This window comes from Cervus canadensis, chromosome 14 (assembly GCF_019320065.1).
Source record: "Cervus canadensis isolate Bull #8, Minnesota chromosome 14, ASM1932006v1, whole genome shotgun sequence".
In the NCBI taxonomy this organism is placed as follows: domain Eukaryota; kingdom Metazoa; phylum Chordata; class Mammalia; order Artiodactyla; family Cervidae; genus Cervus; species Cervus canadensis.
Genome location: NC_057399.1, coordinates 11,008,601 through 11,027,916, shown reverse-complemented (window position 1 = coordinate 11,027,916; position 19,316 = coordinate 11,008,601). Strand labels below are relative to the sequence as shown.

The window sequence follows — 19,316 nt, the reverse complement described above, 5'->3', positions numbered from 1 at the left end:
GGTCAGATTGAGTGGATGGGATCTTGTCACTGGTAGTGGCTGGAAGTATGTGGGGGTTTGGAGTGTGTAGAGACAGAGGGATCCCAGCAGAGGAGCAGGGTGAGGAAGGGCAGGTGAGGAAGGGCGAAGGAAGGGTGAGGAGTTTGCTGAAGTAGGAGACTCAGGGTGGGAGCCAGATGCGGGGGCCTCCGTGGTCATCTGGGGGCTGTGGCTGGGTTTGGTGGGGGCTGCGGTGAGGGCCTTTTGAGTGGGAGAGAGAATAGGTGAAAGAGCTGTATTTAAGGAGAGTTACGTGGCATGGTGAGTTGGGTAAATGGAACTCAGGGTCTTATAAATTAGCCTTTTCATTAGAATTCCATTCAACCCTGAGGCCTGGATTCTAAGCCCTTATGAGAAAGAGATGGTCTCTTTTAGAGATGCTTTCCAGTTCTTACTTGTAGCCAAGCACCACTCTATGCTACTTCCCAGCAGAGATTGGTTTTAACCAAGACAAAGAAGATAGGGCGGTTTTTCTCGACCACAGCGGCTCAGAGCTGCATCTCCTATTAGTTTTCGGAATATTCAGTGGGCTGCTCTGGATGCTCCGGCCAGCCCTGAGATATCCCTCCGCCAGAGAAAATGGCCAGGAGTTTCACTACTCCACGTGGGGGCTCCGGTCCCCAAGGGCAGCCAAGCCCCCTCCCCGGATAGGAAGTGAGGGCGGGGCCAGCGGAGCTCCCGCCCCTCTGTGTTGCCTCGGAGACCAAGTGTGTTTTCGTCGCAGTTGAGGTAGGACGCGGCCCGGCTGGCTGGAGTGCTACTTTCTGCCGGTGTGGCCGCAGCCGGGCGCCTGAACACAGGGCCTCGCTGCAGGCGGGGCTGAGAGGGCCTGTCCTGAGACCGCCGCCCTCCGCGGGGGGCTTGGGGCAGGCGTGAGAGGAGGGGGCTGCGCTTCCCAGCACTCAGTAGGTGCGGAGGTGGCGTAGGCGGCCCCGGACAGCTCCCTCCTACCCAAGTGTCCGTTTTGGGGAGGGGGGTGCGGCGGCGGAGGTCCTCGAACGGCTTCCAGCGCCAGTCAGGAGTTCAAGGCCAGGCTGAAATCTGCGTTGACTCTTCCCCGGAGAGTTTGAAAGAGTGAAGTACAAAACAGTAACCGTCATTCTTTGCCCTCAGCGTCAATCTCGAATTTGCGCCGGGCGCGTGGCTGGGAGCCCAGCCTTCTCGGTGAGTTCCAGTTAGGTTCGTGCCTGAGGGCTGCTTCCTTTTTGCTTCTTCGCACCGCTCCCCCCGCCCCCACCTCCGATTCTTCTTTTAAAGGATCAACCCTGAGGCCTGAGAGGGGCTCTGGTGCTTTCTGCTAGAGCTGGGGCGCCTCGGCCCCGGTGGACTCGCCCAGCCCGTCTGTCTGTCTGGAGACACTTGTCCTCCAGGGAGGACTTTTCCTTGGAGGCGGGCGGAGAGGCTTCTCGGTATCCGCCTGGTCTGAGACCAACCCGCAGACGACGGCTTCCCTGCAGGGGGTCCCGCTCGAGGCCAAGATGTCTTCCGTGGGGAAGGTGACCCAGATTCCCAGCGGGAAGGTCTACCAGCAGATCTTCGAGGCTGAGGTAGGCCTGTCCTTCTAGTCCCCGTTTCCCTGGCCCCCTGCTTCCCTCAGCTTCCCGGGAACTTCCCTCCCTCAGAAGACTTCCTTGCCTGGGAACCTAATGAAATAAGGGCTTTGAAATTGTTTTGATGAAAAATAATTATTGTTTCCTAAAATGTAGGAATACAAAATTAGAATGTCTATTCCTGAAAATTGTGAAATCTATTTTAAAATTTAATTTAAATTCCTCAGAAATAGCCAAAATTAACCATTGGGTGTCCTGGATCTTTTTTCTATGCATGAAAGCATCTCTAATTTTTCTGTTTAAAAAGTGAGTGTGAAAAAAGACAACCTCTTTAACAAGTGGTGCTGGGAAAACTGGTCAAACACTTGTAAAAGAATGAAACTAGAACACTTTCTAACACCATACACAAAAATAAACTCAAAATGGATTAAAGATCTAAATGTAAGACCAGAAACTATAAAACTCCTAGAGGAGAGCATAGCAAAACACTCTCTGACATAAATCACAGCAAGATCCTCTATGACCCACCTCCCAGAATATTGGTAATAAAAGCAAAACTAAACAAATGGGACCCAATGAAACTTAAAAGCTTTTGCACTACAAAGGAAACTATAAGTAAGGAAAAGACAGCCCGTCAGATTTGTGAGAAAATAATAGCAAATGACGAAACAGACAAAGGATTAATGCTCAAAACTATACAAGCAGCTCCTGCAGCTCAATTCCAGAAAAATAAATGACCCAATCAAAAATGGGCCAAAGAAGTAAACAGACATTTCTCCAAAGAAGACATACAGATGGCTAACAAACACATGAAAAGATGCTCAACATCACTCATTATCAGAGAAATGCAATCAAAACCACAATGAGGTACCACTACACGCCAGTCAGGATGGCTGCTATCCAGAAGTCTACAAGCAATAAATGCTGGAGAGGGTGTGGAGAAAAGGGAACCCTCTTACACTGTTGGTGGGAATGCAAACTAGTACAGCCACTATGGAAAACAGTGTGGAGATTTCTTAAAAAACTGGAAATAGAACTGCCATATGACCCAGCAATCCCACTTCTGGGCATACACACTGAGGAAACCAGATCTGAAAGAGACACGGGCACCCCAATGTTCATCGCAGCACTGTTTATAATAGCCAGGACATGGAAGCAACCTAGATGCCCATCAGCAGATGAATGGATAAGGAAGCTGTGGTACATATACACCATGGAATATTACTCAGCTGTTAAAAAGAATTCATTGGAATCAGTTCTAATGAGATGGATGAAACTGGAGCCCATTATACAGAGTGAAGTAAGCCAGAAAGATAAAGAACATTACAGCATACTAACACATATATATGGAATTTAGAAAGATGGTAACGACAACCCTATTTGCAAAACAGAAAAAGAGACACAGAAATACAGAACAGACTTTTGAACTCTGTGGAGAAGTGAGGATGATGTTTCGAAAAGAACAGCATGTATATTATCTATAGTGAGACAGGTCACAGCCCAGGTGGGATGCATGAGAACAAGTTGCTCCGGCCTGGTGCACTGGGAAGACCCAGAGGGATCGGGTGGAGAGGGAGGTGGGAGGGGGGATCGGGATGGGGAATACGTGTAACTCTATGGCTGATTCATATCAATGTATGACAAAACCCACTGAAATGTTGTGAAGTGATTAGCCTCCAACTAATAAAATAAATAAGTAAAAAGAAGAAGAAGAATATATTTTTTTTAAAAAGTGAGTGTGATTCTACAGCAGTGCCTTAAAACCTCCTTTTTCCCTGTTTACAGTATCTCAGCTTTCTGTGTCAGTGCAAATTCAGGTACTTCACAATGTTTAGTGGCTGCCTGGTTTTTTATATAGGACTTCCTGTAATTTATTAAAGTAATGCCCTCTTGGTAATTATATAAGTTGTTGGCATTGCCTTGTCATCTATAAAAAACTGCACAGATGACATCTTAAACACATACTCAAACCCTTCTTTTGAAGTTCTGTACTGCTTATTTAAAGGGGATTTTTATTCCTACTCTGAGTCCTAAGTAATGCTCTTTGTGGAGGGCTTGGAAATTATAATAGTGTAAAGAGACCGTAGAAATTGCTCACATGATCCTGCTCCCTGGAAGCAACCATTCTTACACCTTTGGCATATTTTCTCCTTGTTGTTTCTCCATGCGTTTAAAATTTTGAAATCATAATGTATAATTTTCATCATAATTTTCTTTTATGCTCTTAATTACTAGGTTTTGTTGTATATCATATCATAAGTATTTCCTCATGCCATAAAAAATCCTTTGTAAGTCTCGTTTTTAATAAATTCCTAACATTCCATTGAACGGAGATACTGGGTTTACTTAACCAATCCCCTATTGTTGGACAGTTCCATTTTTCCAATTCTTTGTGATTATAAAAAATGATGGGATGCACATCTTGGTTCTCATTAAAATTTCTTAAAAGATGACCTCCCAGAAGTGTCTGAATGACCAATTTGGGGAGTAGAGAGCCCTCCTTCATGGGGTATGCCCTGGGGTTGAGGGCCTCCCTCAAACTGCCTTCTTGCTGGCAGGCTCACACTTGACCTTCTAAGGTGCACAGGCAGCCTGGGTGCTCGGGAGTCTACAGTTCCAGCTCCCTTCACCTGGTTCTTCCATGGATTCAGGTGCAGCTGGTCCGCTCCCTGGCATCCTCTAGGAAGCGAGCTGTGGAGCGTTCCATGATCCCAAAGGATGGCAAGAAGCCCTTGATGAAGAAGGTGGATGTTCGTGAAGGCGAGATGGTGTCTCCTCGGCAGCAGAAGTGGATGCGCAGCCTACCCAATGACTGGACCACAGAAAACCCTGTTCTCTACAGGTGGGTCCTGCTTTCCAGGCCACAGCCCCACACACCAGGCGTGGTTAGGATTTTCAGAAACGCAAGAAGAGCTCCCACAAGATGAGTACTGGATGGGAATGAAGTCCCAGGTACCTCCTCTGAGAGACGGAAATAATAATGATGTCTACTTTGCAGGACTGTTTGCTTCTCCTTCCCTCCCTCCTTTGACAGGCAGCAGGTATGCAGATCCCAACCTCCTGGAACTTGAATTCGACAGTAAATAAATAAGCAGGTCTCCCCAAAGATGGAAAGGTTCTGACACTGAGGACAGGGTGGTGGGGACAGGAGTCAGGAGACCTCCACTGAGGCCAGAGGATGGGAGCAGGGAAGTACAGGGCGAGGCTCGGAGGCAGTACCACTTTGATCTTCTCCAGAAGACCGGAGACATCAGCGGGCCTGGGGAGGGGAGTGGGAGATGAGGCCAGGAGAGGCTTGCCGGCCACAGGCAGTATTTCGAAATTCACTGGAGTGACTAGAGTGAGCAGTGATTTGCATTTTTGTTTTTTGTTTTTTTAATGGGTACAGGGTTTCTTTTATTATTTTTTAATTAATTTATTTTCATTGGAAAAGAATTACTTTACAATACTGTGATGGTTTTTTCCGTACATCAACATGAATCGGCCACAGGTTTACCTGTGTCCCCTCCATCCTGAACCTCCCTCCCACCTCCCTTTCCCTCCCCACCCTTTCCCTCAGGGTTTTTTTTTTTTTTTTAAAGACTTTCAAGCAATGGTGTGCAGAATGTGGGGGGCTGCAAGGAGGGGCAGAGAGGCCAGGGAGGAGGCCACGGTAGTCCATGTCAGCTCTGTCGGGCTGTGTCAGCAGGGCACTTTGGGTTTATTTTGGAGGCAGAACCCAGGGGACCAGGTGACGGATTGGGTGGGAGGAGAGGGCTCCTGAGAGTCCTAGGTCTCTGGCCTGAGTCCTTGGATGGACAGCCATTCCCTGAGATGGGAGCCAGTGGGGTAGGAGCAGGGAGCTGAACTTGAGATTCCCGAACGTGCCATTTCAGCTCCCTGGGCTCACACTCCTCAAGTAGGAGGAAAGGAAAAGGAGGGGTTGCATTTTCCTCGGGGGGTGGGGGGCACTTTGGAGAATGTAGCAGGAGCTGGGCTGCCCCTAGGTTCTTTCATCTCTGCACCAACCATAAACGCTTCTCAGGTGTGGGACGCTGGGACAGGGAGTCAGTCCAGCTCTATCTGCCTTTGTGTCCCCTTTAACCTTGTTGGAGCAGGGACTGACCCCCTGCTGGGTGAAGGTCTCTCCCCTGCCCTGCCCTTCGAGTCTCCCCAGGCAAAGTTCCCCTACAGCTCCTGAGACTCAGCACCCTGAACTGTTGGGCAGACCCATTAGCCGCCCAGGCACAGGCAGGAGGTCAGCACTCTCCAGCTCATGTCCCTGACGCTCAATGCAAGGATCCAGAGGCACAGACAGCTGGGATCTGACCATGATCCCCCCATCTCCCAGGGGGACAGTCTCGCAGCCTGACTGTAACTCTGGATCCTTTAAAGGACAGGCTCCTCTCCGCTGACCTGTTTTCTATTAGTCCCAGGGTCTCCTGAAGTCCCCCTTTCCCCTGAGTTTAGGCTTGAACCACCCATCATCCCCATAAGTGGATATGACATCAGTTAGGAGCTCTTGGCACCCACAGGACAGTATTTGGGGAAAGGCACTGCTCATGGAGGGCGCTGGCATTGTGCCGGCTTCCTGGTGCAGACTAGGTCCACTCTGCTGTGGATGTGAATCCAGAGCACAACTCCCTGCCCAAGAAGAGAGATGTGTTTATAACCAACCGGGCCCTGCTACCCTCAAAGCAACTGAGGTCACTAACTCAGCATCAGCACTTCTCTGAGGGCCTTGTCCCCTTCTTGAAAATTCAGCTAGCTAAACCAGTCAACTTGTGCATTCATTCACCCAGGACAGGACATCTGGGTAAGTGGAAGAGGAACTCGGGGTACGGGTAGGTCACCACTAGCATAAACCAAGTCCCCAGGTTCTGGGGGCAAGTGACCGAGAAGCCAGAGCTGTAAGCAGCTCCCATAGTCGGGGTACCCCGGCTCCAGTGCAGCTGCCTTAATCCAGGGGCATTTGGTTGACAAAGTTGAGAGATTCGCCTCTGGAGGGTCAGCCTGGGCCCCATCAGCTACCGCCTTGCAGTCTCCCTTGGCAGTAGGTGTCCATGAGGACTACATCAGACAGTGTCTGGAAAGCGCTCCACGTGTCGGGGCCCCCAGGCACAGCAGGTGTTGCTGAGAACTGCGTTTCTGGGCACTTGTCCTGTGGACTGCACATTCCAGGATTTTCATTCCAAAGCTGAGTTGTGCTCACCCAGCCTGTGCTCACCCAGCTCCTCCCTGCTGAGACAGTTTGTCCTGGGGTCCCAGCTTCCTCCTCCCTCACCCAAACTCTGTGGACCATGGACCTGGGCATCACAGGCAGGGATCTGGGCGTCCCAGGGCCAGTTTGTCCAGGGACTTCCCTCCCACATCCCCCACCCTGGACAATGGGGTCACCCCAGGTGCCTCATCTGATGGGTTGCTGAGGAAGCAGATGAGGGCCTGCTGAACACTGAGCCTCGGTCCGGCCTTCCCAGGCTGGCCGAGCCCCCAGTGGCCCCCAGTTTCCACGTGCGGAAGACGGCTCATGCTCACCACCCACACTTGGTGTGTGGCCAGGATGGAGCAGGCCCCTCTTCTCATCTGAGGACTGTGCGGTGTCTTCTGGCCGCAGATACCCTGGCAGTGTCTGTTGGGGGTGCGTCTTCAGGGCATTCTGGAATTGGGTGGCCCCAGGCCATTGCCAATTCCCAGGGTCTCTGCGGACACTGAGAGCTACCCTGGGGGGCAGGGGTGGTGAGGCGCCTGTGGGGATTAGTATTTCCCTCTGCTTATGCCTCAGGGAAAAGGAAATAGCCAAAAAGGAAAAAGCTCAAGAGAGTGAGAACACCATCGCCGCCAGAGAAGTCCGGGGCCTCACGGATACCATTGGTGAGCCTGTGTTCAGCTGTGAGGGCAGGCGTGGCCTGGGCCAGACAGTGCTCCGTGGGGAGCTCCTGGAAAGTCTAATGTGGAGGCACCTGCAGGGCCCACTGTTCCTTGCTCAGCCTCATAGGACGCCATCCGCCTGGACCCTCTCCCCTGGATCTTTCTCCCCACCTCCTGCCCTCAGCCTTGTCCCCTGAACTTCCTCCCCTCAGCCTTGTCCTCTGGGTCTTTCCCCTGAACCCTTGTCCCCCTTTCCCCTGGGCCTTCTCCTCATGCAGGGAGCTGGGGGAGGAAGGGGGCCGCCTGCAGTCAGCACTGACTGATGAGACCGGTTGGTGAAGGGTGTACTGTAGCTTGATCTTCTGTGCTTTCACGGAAGGATCTTTCAGCTGACATTGCCTTCCTTCATACCTTCACACGCACATTGTGCTTCCCGGGTGGCTTAGATGGTAAAGCGTCTGCCTGCAACGCAGGAGACCCGGGTTTGATCCCTGGGTCAGGAAGATCCCCTGGAGAAGGAAATGGCAATCCACTCCAGTACTCTTGCCTGGAAAATTCCATGGACGGAGGAGCCTAGTGGGCTACAGTCCATGGGGTTGCAGAGAGTCAGACACGACTGAGTGACTTCACTTTATTTCCTTCTTTCTTTTCCTTCACACCACATTACCCTAGTTTGACTTTATCCTGATATGGAAGCTGTTTCTCCTTGTGATTAAAAAAGTAGTACTCGCTCAATGTAGAAAAACAAAGGAAAGAGATAAAGCAGAAAGTGAAAAGTCCACCTCCACAGTAGCACGCATTCTCTTCCCAAGAGTGCCCACTACCCAAGAGACCACATAGTGTCCAGGGTCCCACATGTATTCAGGGGACAGCAGGGCAGAGGATAATGGAACCTACCTCTTGGCTTCATCCCGAGAAGTAATTGACTTAGAACAATACCTAGCTGGTAAGTGCTGGGAAGTGTCAGTAATTCTTATCTGTGTCTGTATTTTCTTCTATAAAACTTTTAATTAAAACCTAGATGGCCTTATTCTGTACATACCATTTGGAACATTTTTCCAGCATTCAGTTGTATATGCAAGTTGTATATGTAATTCCCTATAGCACTTAAGGATCACCTTCTTTATCCTTAAGACTCTGATGAGACTCTGGGGGTGGGCATCTCCTGAACCCAGGCACCTGCTGTCTTGCTGTCTTCCCCTGGGTGCTCTGACCTCACCTGGAAGCTCTGAGGGCAGCTTCGTCACCTCTGTTGTTCTCTAGTTCCTGAGAGGATCAGCACCACCACCTTTCAAAAGCAAGGAGATAACAAGAGGAGGGCCTACGAGAGTGCCCTGGCGAGCTTTAAGGAGGAGATCGCTCGGATCGGGATGGTGAGAATTCTCCCTCTCACCCCCCTTCTGTTCCTGGGCCATTCCGACGGGAGGGTGGTCTCCGTACAGCACCCGTGCCCCTCCCCCCGGGCCCTCAGTGGCTCACCGCGGTGTAGACGGAGTGGTGTAGACGGAGTGGTGTGGACAGGATTGCTGGAGTCACGTGTGGATGGCTCATGGCAAGTGCTGATGGTGAGGGCAGCCCTGTATGTCAGGTACTGTCACAACCCCCGTTTTACCGGTGAGGCCCAGAAAGTCCTGCCTGATTGGGCACATAAGGGCCAAGTGGGAGTTGGACTCTGGGTCTGATGCTTAAGCCAAGTCTTTGATCACCCTGCTCGATCCTGCTAACAAGGGGCCAAACGTCCTGCCCTTAGGCACTACCCTTACTTGGCTCCCTGTTCCTTTCCGGAGACCTTGTCTGTAACCAGACTGACCCCTTGAATATCCCCTAAAGAGAGCTTTTTTGCCCTTCCGGGTCCATATCTCTAGGCCCTGAATCACACTCTGCACTTTCTGTGTGAATTCCCTGGATCCTGGGAGACGGCTGTAGACCCAAAGCCCCAGGAAGGCACTCTTGCAGCCAGCTCATCACTTTTCTAATACGTCCCAACCGGACATGCGCTCTGCTCTCCATGAGCTCTGCGCCTATGGTCACACCACCTAACTGAGCCTCAGCTTCCTCATCTGAAGTACTCTTGGAATTACTTCCTTGGCCACTTCTTTAATGAATACTTGTGGAGCTCCACCCATGGGCCGGGCATAAGGTCAGCCCCTCCTTCACAGGCTGTGACGAGGACCATGTGAGTCTGAGGACGAGGGCTCCCACACGCTGTGTGTCCCAAAGGGTGCTGCCCTCGCGCCGTGGCTGTGCACAATGAGTAAACCTTAACTCTTTAGGTCGAGTTACGAGTCACTGTTTTTGAGAGGGGCCACAGCTGGCGCTTCCCTACCATAGGGTTGGGGAGGAGTCCTTCCTGTCCCAGGGGTGTTGATACCATCGCCCTCGCCCTCCTGGCCTGTTTTAGGAAATGGAACCTCTCATCTTGGAACCAGGAGCACTTCTTTTAAAAAAGCTGGCTGAGTCTGAAGAGGATGTCGACAGTCTCTTCAGAAAGGTGGAAAACGACAGCAACCTCGAAGACTACACCATCCAAGTAGGCATCCCCCTCGTGGTGGGGCCTGCCCCGCCTGTGGCCCGCTCCTGCTCCTCCTTCCCTCTGTCCCACCAGCTCTCACAGTCCAACCCAAGCTTCTCTGCACAGACCCTGTTGGAGCTGAGGGATCAGGTGGCCGAGAAGTTCCTGCTGCAGAAGCAGGAGATCAAGGAGCTGGATGAGACGCTGCACTCACTTGAGTTCTCCCGGGTAGATAAAGTGAGCTGGCCTGCAGATGGGCTCTGGGTGACTCTCACTCTTGTGCGATTTATGGGGCATCCCCTGTTTTCAGTCCGCTAGGAGAAGAGAGTCACTCACTGTGGTGCCTTTTCATTTCTAGCTAAAAAGCGTGTTGAAGAAATATGTGGAAATCATAGAGAAAACTTCCTACCTCATGCAGCCCGACGTATATAGGCTGATCAATAAAGAAGCCATGGTGAGTGGTTTTCACGCAAACGGGATCAGCCTGCAAGAGCAGGACCACAGGACGCCCTAGAGCCTGGGTCTCAGCAGCGATGGGCTTCTCACATGTAACGTTTCCAAGTAACTCAGGCTGGCCACTTGAGTTCAGAACCGGAGTCTTTGTTAAGTACTTCCAGTGGAAATCCCTCCAGTACATTTTGTGCTTCCCTGCCATGTTCGTCCCAGTGAACCTAGCACAGTGTCAGCAGTCTGACCGACGCTGATTCTGCAGGCACCTGCGGGGCTGTGTCTCAGCAGCCACGTGCAGTGCGGTGTGTGCTGCATGACAGAAGTGTGATCTCATAGCTCTCGTGGGCTCAGGGTGGTGTGTGCACTCATAAGTGACCTCTTGGGATTAAAAAGAAAAAAACACACAAGAAAATCAATGTTATTCATGACAGGATACTTCTTCTGGCTCCTCAGAGGCACATTTTCTTAGGTGGGTTTCTGCGTCTGGTGCAGAAAGCTGGGCTTGCCAGGTCACGGGCCTCCTGGCAGCACGCAGAGTGGAAGGAGCACCATATTCAGAAGCACAGATGGGCGCCAGCCCAGGCGTGTGCCTCGGGGTCCTGGACGAAGCTCGGACGGGGAGGAAGCACAGACCCCTTCCTCCACCGTCCAGACATGAATGTTCCCCCAAATTGCTGCACCTGGAACTCCGTGTCCGTAAAATGAGGACAGTGATTCTCAGGCGCCAGTACTTGTTGGGAGGGCTCCATGAGAGGGCCCAGCCGTGGCCGCTCTCATCTGAGACAAGCAGGAGTTCCTGACTCTGAATTAACCATTTGCTCGACTAGGCGTGTCAGAGTTAGCAGTCTCCCAGTTGCATTTCAGCGTTTGACCTCGCTGGGCTCATCGTCCACAGAACAACGGGTGCTTTCTCCTTGCTCTGTGTGCGTCTGTCTCTCTCACCTCCAGCAGTACCCTATGCTGTGGAGAGCATCGTCTTCACATTATGGCTACAGATTTGGCGGTTCGGGAAATACTTGCCAATGCCCCTCAGCTAGGAACAGGTGGCATCAAACCTCAGCTTCTGGTGGAATTTTTATGACTGGAATTTCTGCCCGCTGTGTGTAGTGGTTCTCAGCCCTGCGCCAGGGCGGTGCATAGAGGGCTCTGGGACATGTAGGGAACATTTTTGGCTGTTCCAATCCTTGGGGACATGGGAGAGGCCATTCTTATTGAAGGGGCTTGGGGAGGCTAGATGACAGATGAGTACCACCCAGTGAAGAATCGTCTCCACTGCCATGCCAAAGGTGCCCTTGTGAGGGCACCTGGGAGGACTGCTAGAGAGTGTTCTAGCTTTGGCCTCATTTGGTCACTGGGTGCCGGTTCTCATCACAACCATGTGTGACCGGTCCCTGGTAGCATGAGCATTCTGCTGTTGGAGCAAATTTACAAAAAGAACAGGTCGACACTGAGAGCCCGCTGAAGTGCCTAACTCTAGTGAATTTAGAACCACCTTTTTAAACACTCTGAGATGGCCTTGGGGCTGGGTTGAAACTCATCTGGCCAGGATTCACTGTGAAGCCTTCAGGACAGACCCTTGTCACTGTCTGTAGCTGCTGAATCCCGGGCAGCTTCCTTGAGTGCCCAGTGACCTCCCCTCCCAGTACTCCTCAGATGCTGCCACCACCCTGCTCGGCGCTCGGCCCACAGCTCACCTGGCCCCTCTCCAGCTGCCCACCACCCCTGTCCTACTGAGCCCTGTTCTGACCTTGGAGAGCCCCCGCTCCATCTAGAACCTGCCCGCCTATGACTGCAGATCATAAACCGCGCCCTGCTGGGCAACCGGAGGGCCCTTGCCCAGCTGTTCGTCAACCTGATGGAGGCCAGGCTGCAGCAGGAGCTTGATAGCCACCGCCGCTGGCAGTGCCTGATGGACGCCTGGAAGGCGCTCAAGAAGGACAGCCTGGTGCAGGCGTTCAGGTCAGCGGCTGCCCGCACTGCGGAGGCTCTCCCCTCCCCACCCCACCCCACCCCCCGCCAGCATGGGTAGGAGAGAAGAGTGCGTTCTCCCTCCGTTTGTCATTACTTTAAAATGCCGTTGCTTTTTCTGATGGTAAAAGTAATAGGTGCTTCCCGCCCCCCCCCCCCCCCCCCGCCTTAGAGTCAAAATAGATAGAAGTATAAGGAGAAATTAAAAGTCACCATTAATTTCTCATCACAGTGAGAAGCACAGCTGATATTTTGGTATTATTTTCTTCCGGGCTATTTTAAGACCCATACTGCATGCGTAGATTTGTATCTTATTTTCTTCATACACATTTTCTCATATGTATCTTCTTGAAAGTGCAAGTGTCATTCACTCAGTTGTGTCCGACTCCTTGTGACCACATGGACTGTAGCCCACCAGGCTCCTCTGTCCATGGGATTCTCTAGGCAGGAATACTGGAGTCAGTTGTCATTGCCTTCTCCGGGGTCTTCCCGACCCGGGGATCAAACCCAGGTCTCCTGCATTACAGGTAGATTCTTTACCATCTGAGCCACCAGGGAAGCCCAAAAGTGATAGTGAAATTCGCTCAGTGGTGTCCAACTCTTTGTGACCCCATGGACTATACAGTCCATGGAATTCTTCAGGCCAGAATACTGGAGTGGGTAGCCTTACCCTTCTCCAGGGGATCTTCCCAATCCAGAGATCGAACCCAGGTCTCCCGCACTGCAGGTGGATTCTTCACTAGCTGAAGCCCACTGTACAAGTGGTTTGAAAATGTTAGCCTGATCACCTGCCCACTGTCCACTCTTTACTGTTACGGGGCCAAGGAGAATGGCCATCCCTCAGGCTTGGGCCGCTTCCCACCCCGTGGTAGCAAGTTTCACTCCTGGGAAGGAGGGTGAAGAGAGGGCCCAGCTCCAAGCTTCCCCCATCACGTGGCACCCTTGTTAATACTGACGCAAGGGTCGTGGAGGTTTGGGCCAGCAAAGAAGGCTTTCTTTTGCTAAGAAAGGGGCACTTGGAACCAGGATGTCTAAGGGCACCAAAGAGTGTCTGTCTGTGCTGTAGGTGTGGTGGTGAGAGCCCGCTGTCCACCTGCATTTCTAAACGGAGACCACCGGAGTCTGAGTCTAGGACGGGTGGAGAAGTGTACTGAGGTCTGACTGCCCTGTATTTTCTCTGTGACCTTGGTCAAGGGCTTAAACATTCACAGGCCTTGTCTGCAGATACCAGGATGGACTGGTGACAGGGTTGCAGTGATGATCAACAAGATGCTCTGTGGAAAGTACCTGGTCCAGGCCTGGGCTTGGACCCGGGAGGTTAAGACGTCAGTAACCATCACGGACAGCAGTGGGAAGAGGTGACATTTACTGGGCATTTCCCAGGAGTGAGGCATGGTGCTAATGGTTTTGCGCGCATTATCTGGTGGGGTCCTCCCAAGTGCCACTTGAGGAAGGTATTGTCATTACCTTGACAGAAGAGGAAACCAGGTTTCAGGGCAGGGGCGACCTGCCCAAGGTCACAAGGCTGGAGGCAGTAGTCAGGACCCACACCTGAGCTGTGCCTGCCGACCCCTCTGTTCCTCCCTCCCCCACCCTCCCTCCCTCTCTTCCCTCCTTTCCTCAGTGTCCCTGAGGCCCGGATGTGGGGACAGGGTTGGGAGTGGTGTCAGGGTGCTGAATGTTCTTACTGTGGGTCTCATGCCTTCTCTCCCACCCACCCTGCCCCTCCTCTCCTGTCCATGGTGCCAATGTGTCTGGATGCCCAGTGAGTTCATGGCCAGTGAGAAGATCCAGACTCCTCCGGCTGTGAAGAAGGAGCTTGAGACCATGATGAAGGACCAGAGCATCCTGCAGCAGAAGCGCCTGGACCACCTGTGCACCATCTGGTACAGTAGGAGGGGAGGGCCCCCTGGGGAGGGGCACCTTTGGGGGTCCACGGGGGAGGCAGGCACAGTCCTTACTGTTGGCTTTTCTCTTGAGGCATTGTCCTCCAGACCAGGCCATCTCCCTGTTCTCGGGCCCTGGGCTGGTCACCTGGGTCCACGTTCTGGGGTGTCCCAGCCCAGTAGCAACAGGGAACGTGACACATTTTCTGCAGAAGGAAGTTTAGTGTGACTCTGCCAAAGAGCTTGGAAGGAGCCAGTGGCTAGGGGTGAGGTCAGAGGAGAGTAGGGGAGTTCGGGGGAGCCAGGTCAGGAGTTGGACTTTTTCCTGAGGGCAGTGAGGCATGGAGTGGCTCCATCAGCTCTGCAGTTTGGAGCGTGGATGGAGGGATGTGGAGCTGAAGGCCCAGAGGTTGGTAAGGAGGCTGCTGTCATCTGACAGGGACCTGTGAGAGGCTGTGGACAGAAGCTTTGCTTAGGCCTGTGTTCACCAGCTCTGATCCCATGATAAGCTGTTTGGTGGGGGCACGCTGAATGTTCTAGATCCTGGGAGTCTGTAGCATCCACCCTCAGCATCAGGATGGAGCCTGCATGGTCCTGCGAGGCAGAGTCATTTCATGTGCTGGGAGCCATGCACCTCATTGGTTCCTTTCATCCTGGTCCCTCTGGGATACAGGTTCCTCCCATCACCTCACTACAGAGCCCAAGTTCTCCTAGGATGTTAATGACTGTTAGGACCCTACACAACTCGAGCCAGAGAGACTCCACCAGGATGGGCATCTGCTGCCCCAGGTGCAGCCACATCTTCATGCAAGCATGAAATTCACAAGGTGGATAAAAATCTCAACACAAGGAAAAGTGCTTCTGTTGTTTTCTATGACTCCACTCGGGCTTCCCAGGTGACGCTAGTGGTAAAGAACCCTCCTGCCAACGCAGGAGACATAAGAAACGCAGGTTTGATCCATTGGTCAGGAAGGTCCCCTGGAAGAGGGTGTGGTAACACACTCCAGTATTCTTGCCTGGAGAATCCCATGGACAGAGCAGGCTGGCAGGCTATAGTCCATGGGGTTGCAAAGAGTTGGACATGACTGAAGCAACATAGCACACACACACACATGACTCCACCTACTTCTGACATTGAGTCCCTGTTCATAAAGGTGGGCAAAACTTAGTCTTTCTTGGGGATCCTGCCCATCAACAGAAAGCCAGGGAATCCCACCCAGAGCCAAGCCTGGGAAGTCTGGTCGTCAGTGTTTGGTCCACACACGTTGTTCAGTCGCTCAGTCGTGTCCGACTCTTTGTGACCCAATGGACTGCAGCACTCCAGGCTTTCCTGTCCTTCACCATCTCCTGGAGTTTGCTCAAACTCATGTCCATTGAGTCAGTGATGCCATTCAACCGTCTCATCCTCTGTCGTCCCCTTCTCCTCCTGCCCTCAGTCTTTCCCAGCATCAGGGTCTTTTCCAGTGAACTGGCTCTTCACATCAGGTGGCCAAAGTGTTGGAGCTTCAACTTTAGCATCAGTCCTTCCAATGAATATTCAGGGTTGATTTCCTTGTGGATTGACTGGTTTGATCTCCTTGTAGTTCAAGGGCCTCTCAAGAGTCTTCTTCAACACCACAGTTCAAAAGCATCACACATGCTCCTGGGCCACTGCTGCTGCCTCCACACAGCTGGATACAGGAGTCTTGAGACTGCTCTGAGCCCCTGAGTGCCCCCACCCAGGCAGCCGTTTCTTTCCAGAGACCTGGGTCTTATAGTTGCTCCAGCAGTGGCACCAGGAAGCAGGACCCACCTGCTGGCCCTGCCAGGCGCCCGCCACCCTGCTGTGTCCGCCTGTCCCCCAGCCCCTTCCTGTTGGGTGAAGAGAGTCCTGGGCCACAGCATCCGCTTCCTCCCCAGGGCGCTCTGCCCAGTCCTCCAGCGCCTGCTCATCACCAATGCTCTCGACTCCCCTAAGCACTTAGACTTTTGCAAACCAAAAGCAGAAAGAGTTGTAGGCTGATGTCTTCTCTGCCCCAGCACTTCCTTCACACAGGCTGTGAGTGTGGGGCTGGCTGCTGCCCACGTGGAGGGGAAAGTTGGGGCCAAGCACATGGAGAAAAATGCGTCCTTTGGTGCTTCTGGCCACAGCTGGGGCAGAGCGTATAGCGGCAGTGTCTTCAGGCAGCGTGTGCAGCTGGGTGTGTGATATGACCTGGCTTGGAGGAAGTTGTGGGCAGCTCTGAGATAGCAGAAGCAAGAGCACATTTATAGGACAGAGGACCCGGCAGTGGGGATATATAAAAGGTGAAGTCAGGACATAATTCCAGCATCTGGACGCATTGCAAACACATACAACTTCAAGGTAAAGTTGCAAAGTCTTGATCCCAGGATTCCAGTGAGTGTCAAGCAAAGGTTTGGGTTTGTGGTATCTGTGCAGGCAGGTCTGGACAGCTCCCACAAAGTACACCAGATGGACCCCACTTCTCCTTGGCCTGTCAGAGCTGGGGAGCCTTCTAATCAAGCCCGAGGAGCTGCCCAGGGAACTTAACCGCCTCATGTGGGACCTCAGGCAGGCCCCACGTCCCATCCCAACCCGTGGCTGCAGGCCTCCCTCTGGAAACCCGAGTCCCAGCCACCCGGTGAGAACCTTTGTTCTGGCTCGTGCCAGGTCCTCTGTAGGCTTGTGGGTAGTGATGGCAGAAGGGTTGGGAGTTTTATTAAGAGTCCCAGGGTCTCTCCCAGGAGAATTCCCGTGGATTTTCTTGGATCCAATAAATACATGTGCATATAATTTTTTAAAACAAAAATTTCGTTTTGGAGTAATGTTAGATTTACGGAAAAGTTACAAAGATAACACACAGAATTCCTATATGTTCCTAATCCAGTTTCCCTAGTGTTGTCATCTTACCCTGCCACCGGATGCTCGTCAACACTAAAATTAACTTTGATGCATTTTCACTAACTATAAATTTCACCAATTAATTTTTCCACTTTTCCATTTCCATTCCATATCCTTTTTCTGTTCCAAGACCCAATCTAGGACACCACATTGCCTTTAGTACAATGTTTAGACTTGAGATCATGCCCTGCACACTCTAGTATTTCCCTTTTGCTCTTTTCAGTTCAGTTCAGTCACTCAGTCGTGTCTGACTCTTTGCAGCCCCATGGCCTGCAGCACTCCAGGCTTCCCTGTCCATCACCAACTCCCGGAGTTTACCCAAACTCATGTCCATCGAGTTGGTGATGCCATCCAACCGTCTTATCCTCTGTCATCCCCTTCTCCTCCTGCCTTCAATCTTTCCCAGCATCAGGGTCTTTTCCAATGAGTCAGCTCTTCACATCAGGTGGCCAAAGTATTGGAGCTTCAACTTCAGCATCAGTCCTTCCAATGAATATTCAGGACTAATTCCTTTAGGATGAACTGGTTTGATCTCCTTGCAATTCAAGGGACTCTGAAGAGTCTTCTCCAACACCACAGTTCAAAAGCATCAATTCTTCAGTGCTCAGCTTTCTTTATGGTCCAGTTCTCACATCCCTACATGACTACTAGAAAAACCATAGCTTTGACTAAACGGACCTTTGTTGGCAAAGTAATGTCTCTGATTTTTAATACACTGTCTAGGTTTGTCATAGCTTTTCTTCCAAGGAGCAAGCATCTTTTAATTTCATGGCTGCAGTCACCATCTGCAGTGACTTTGGAGCCCAGGAAAATAAAGTCTGTCACTGTTTCCATTGTTTCCCCCATCTATTTGCCATGAAGTGATGGGAGCAGATGCCATGATCTTTGTTTTTAGCTCTTTACTATCTCACTATAAGTAGGCTGCCCAAGACCATCTTGGGCTACATGTCTTGTCTTGGCATAATTGTTCTTAGCATCTCCCCTTCACTGTCAAAATATCCTAATATGGACAATAAGTAATTTGTGATATTCATTTTTTCCACACCACTAAACACCACCTGAAACTTAGTGACTTACAGCAACAATCATTTTTTGCTCCTCATGATTCTGTGAGCCGGCTGGGCAGTTTCCTTCGGCTGGGGCTGGATGGTCCAGGGTGGCCTTGCTCCTGTGTCTGGAGCCTTGGGTGGGACAGCTGGGGCCTCTGTCCACTTGCTGTCTCACCCTCCAGGAGGCTAATCCAGGCTTGGAGGCCCGGTGGTGGTGCTGGTGCTGGCAAAAGGGCTCCCTGCAACAAGAGAGGGCAAGCAGAAGTCTCAAGCCTCTGCTGAGACTGGTAAATATGCTGAGACATATTTACTGGTGTTTCATTGGCCAAAGCAAATATCATGGCCAAGCCCAGAACCTGGAATGGGGAAATAAACTCAACCTGCTGGTGGGAGGAACTAACAATGTTGACAATTTTTCAATCCACCAAATTCTTTTTAGTGACTACAGTAAAGAATTCATGTATTTTATTTAAGAAATTCCCTATTGTTGGACATGAATGTTGTTTTTTATTTTTTGAGTGTTTATAAACAACTGTTAAGCAACTGTCTTAATGCATAAACTTTGTATATATTTTATATTGTCTGTGATTGGGTTCCTTGAAGTGGATTCCTGGGTTGTGTGATACAAACCATTTTTTCCCCCATTAGGAAAATTCAATTTTATTTTCTAAGTAACAGGCTCACTGATATTAATAGACCTTTTCATATGTTTTGGCACCAGAAAATCCCCAACAAGTCACATATTTCTTCAGTGTCTGTGTAGATACTCCCCTGGACCGTTGTTCCTTGAAGATGCTTCCAGTCTTGGTCAGTGAGTGTTTTACTCAAGCGTGGCTTACGTGTCACACCTTCCTTCCCCAGTGACCTCCTGCCCCCCAATTACAGCAAAGCTCAGCTGATGGAATGGCATTCTTCTCTCAACTCGTTGAACAAGCACCTCGGTGAGTGAAGTTTGTGGGATCCCACTCGGGTCTCTCCAGAGCTCTGTTCAAGCAGAAGCTTTGGAGCAGTTTCCGTCTGTCGGCCAGTTGTTTATGTCAGGGTCTATTATAAACTCAGAAACAGGTGGCAGATCACTCCTGGGGAAGATGAGTGGGGGCGTGGAGGGAAGAGTAGGCTCGGGGGGTCCATATC

General features: G+C 51.4%; 1 protein-coding gene across 1 annotated transcript in view; it reads left to right on the top strand.

Moving 5' to 3' along the window:
- The first annotated feature begins 762 nt into the window (after positions 1-762).
- CCDC180 (coiled-coil domain containing 180) overlaps positions 763-19,316 on the top strand; it is a 60,038-nt gene continuing 41,484 nt past the window's right edge. The window contains 11 exon segments of the mRNA XM_043487357.1: positions 763-1,203; positions 1,497-1,586; positions 4,241-4,431; positions 7,351-7,439; positions 8,700-8,809; positions 9,838-9,966; positions 10,075-10,185; positions 10,307-10,402; positions 12,194-12,357; positions 14,133-14,252; positions 19,044-19,123. Coding sequence (XP_043343292.1) covers positions 1,518-1,586; positions 4,241-4,431; positions 7,351-7,439; positions 8,700-8,809; positions 9,838-9,966; positions 10,075-10,185; positions 10,307-10,402; positions 12,194-12,357; positions 14,133-14,252; positions 19,044-19,123 — 1,159 coding nt within the window. The 5' untranslated portion in view covers positions 763-1,203; positions 1,497-1,517.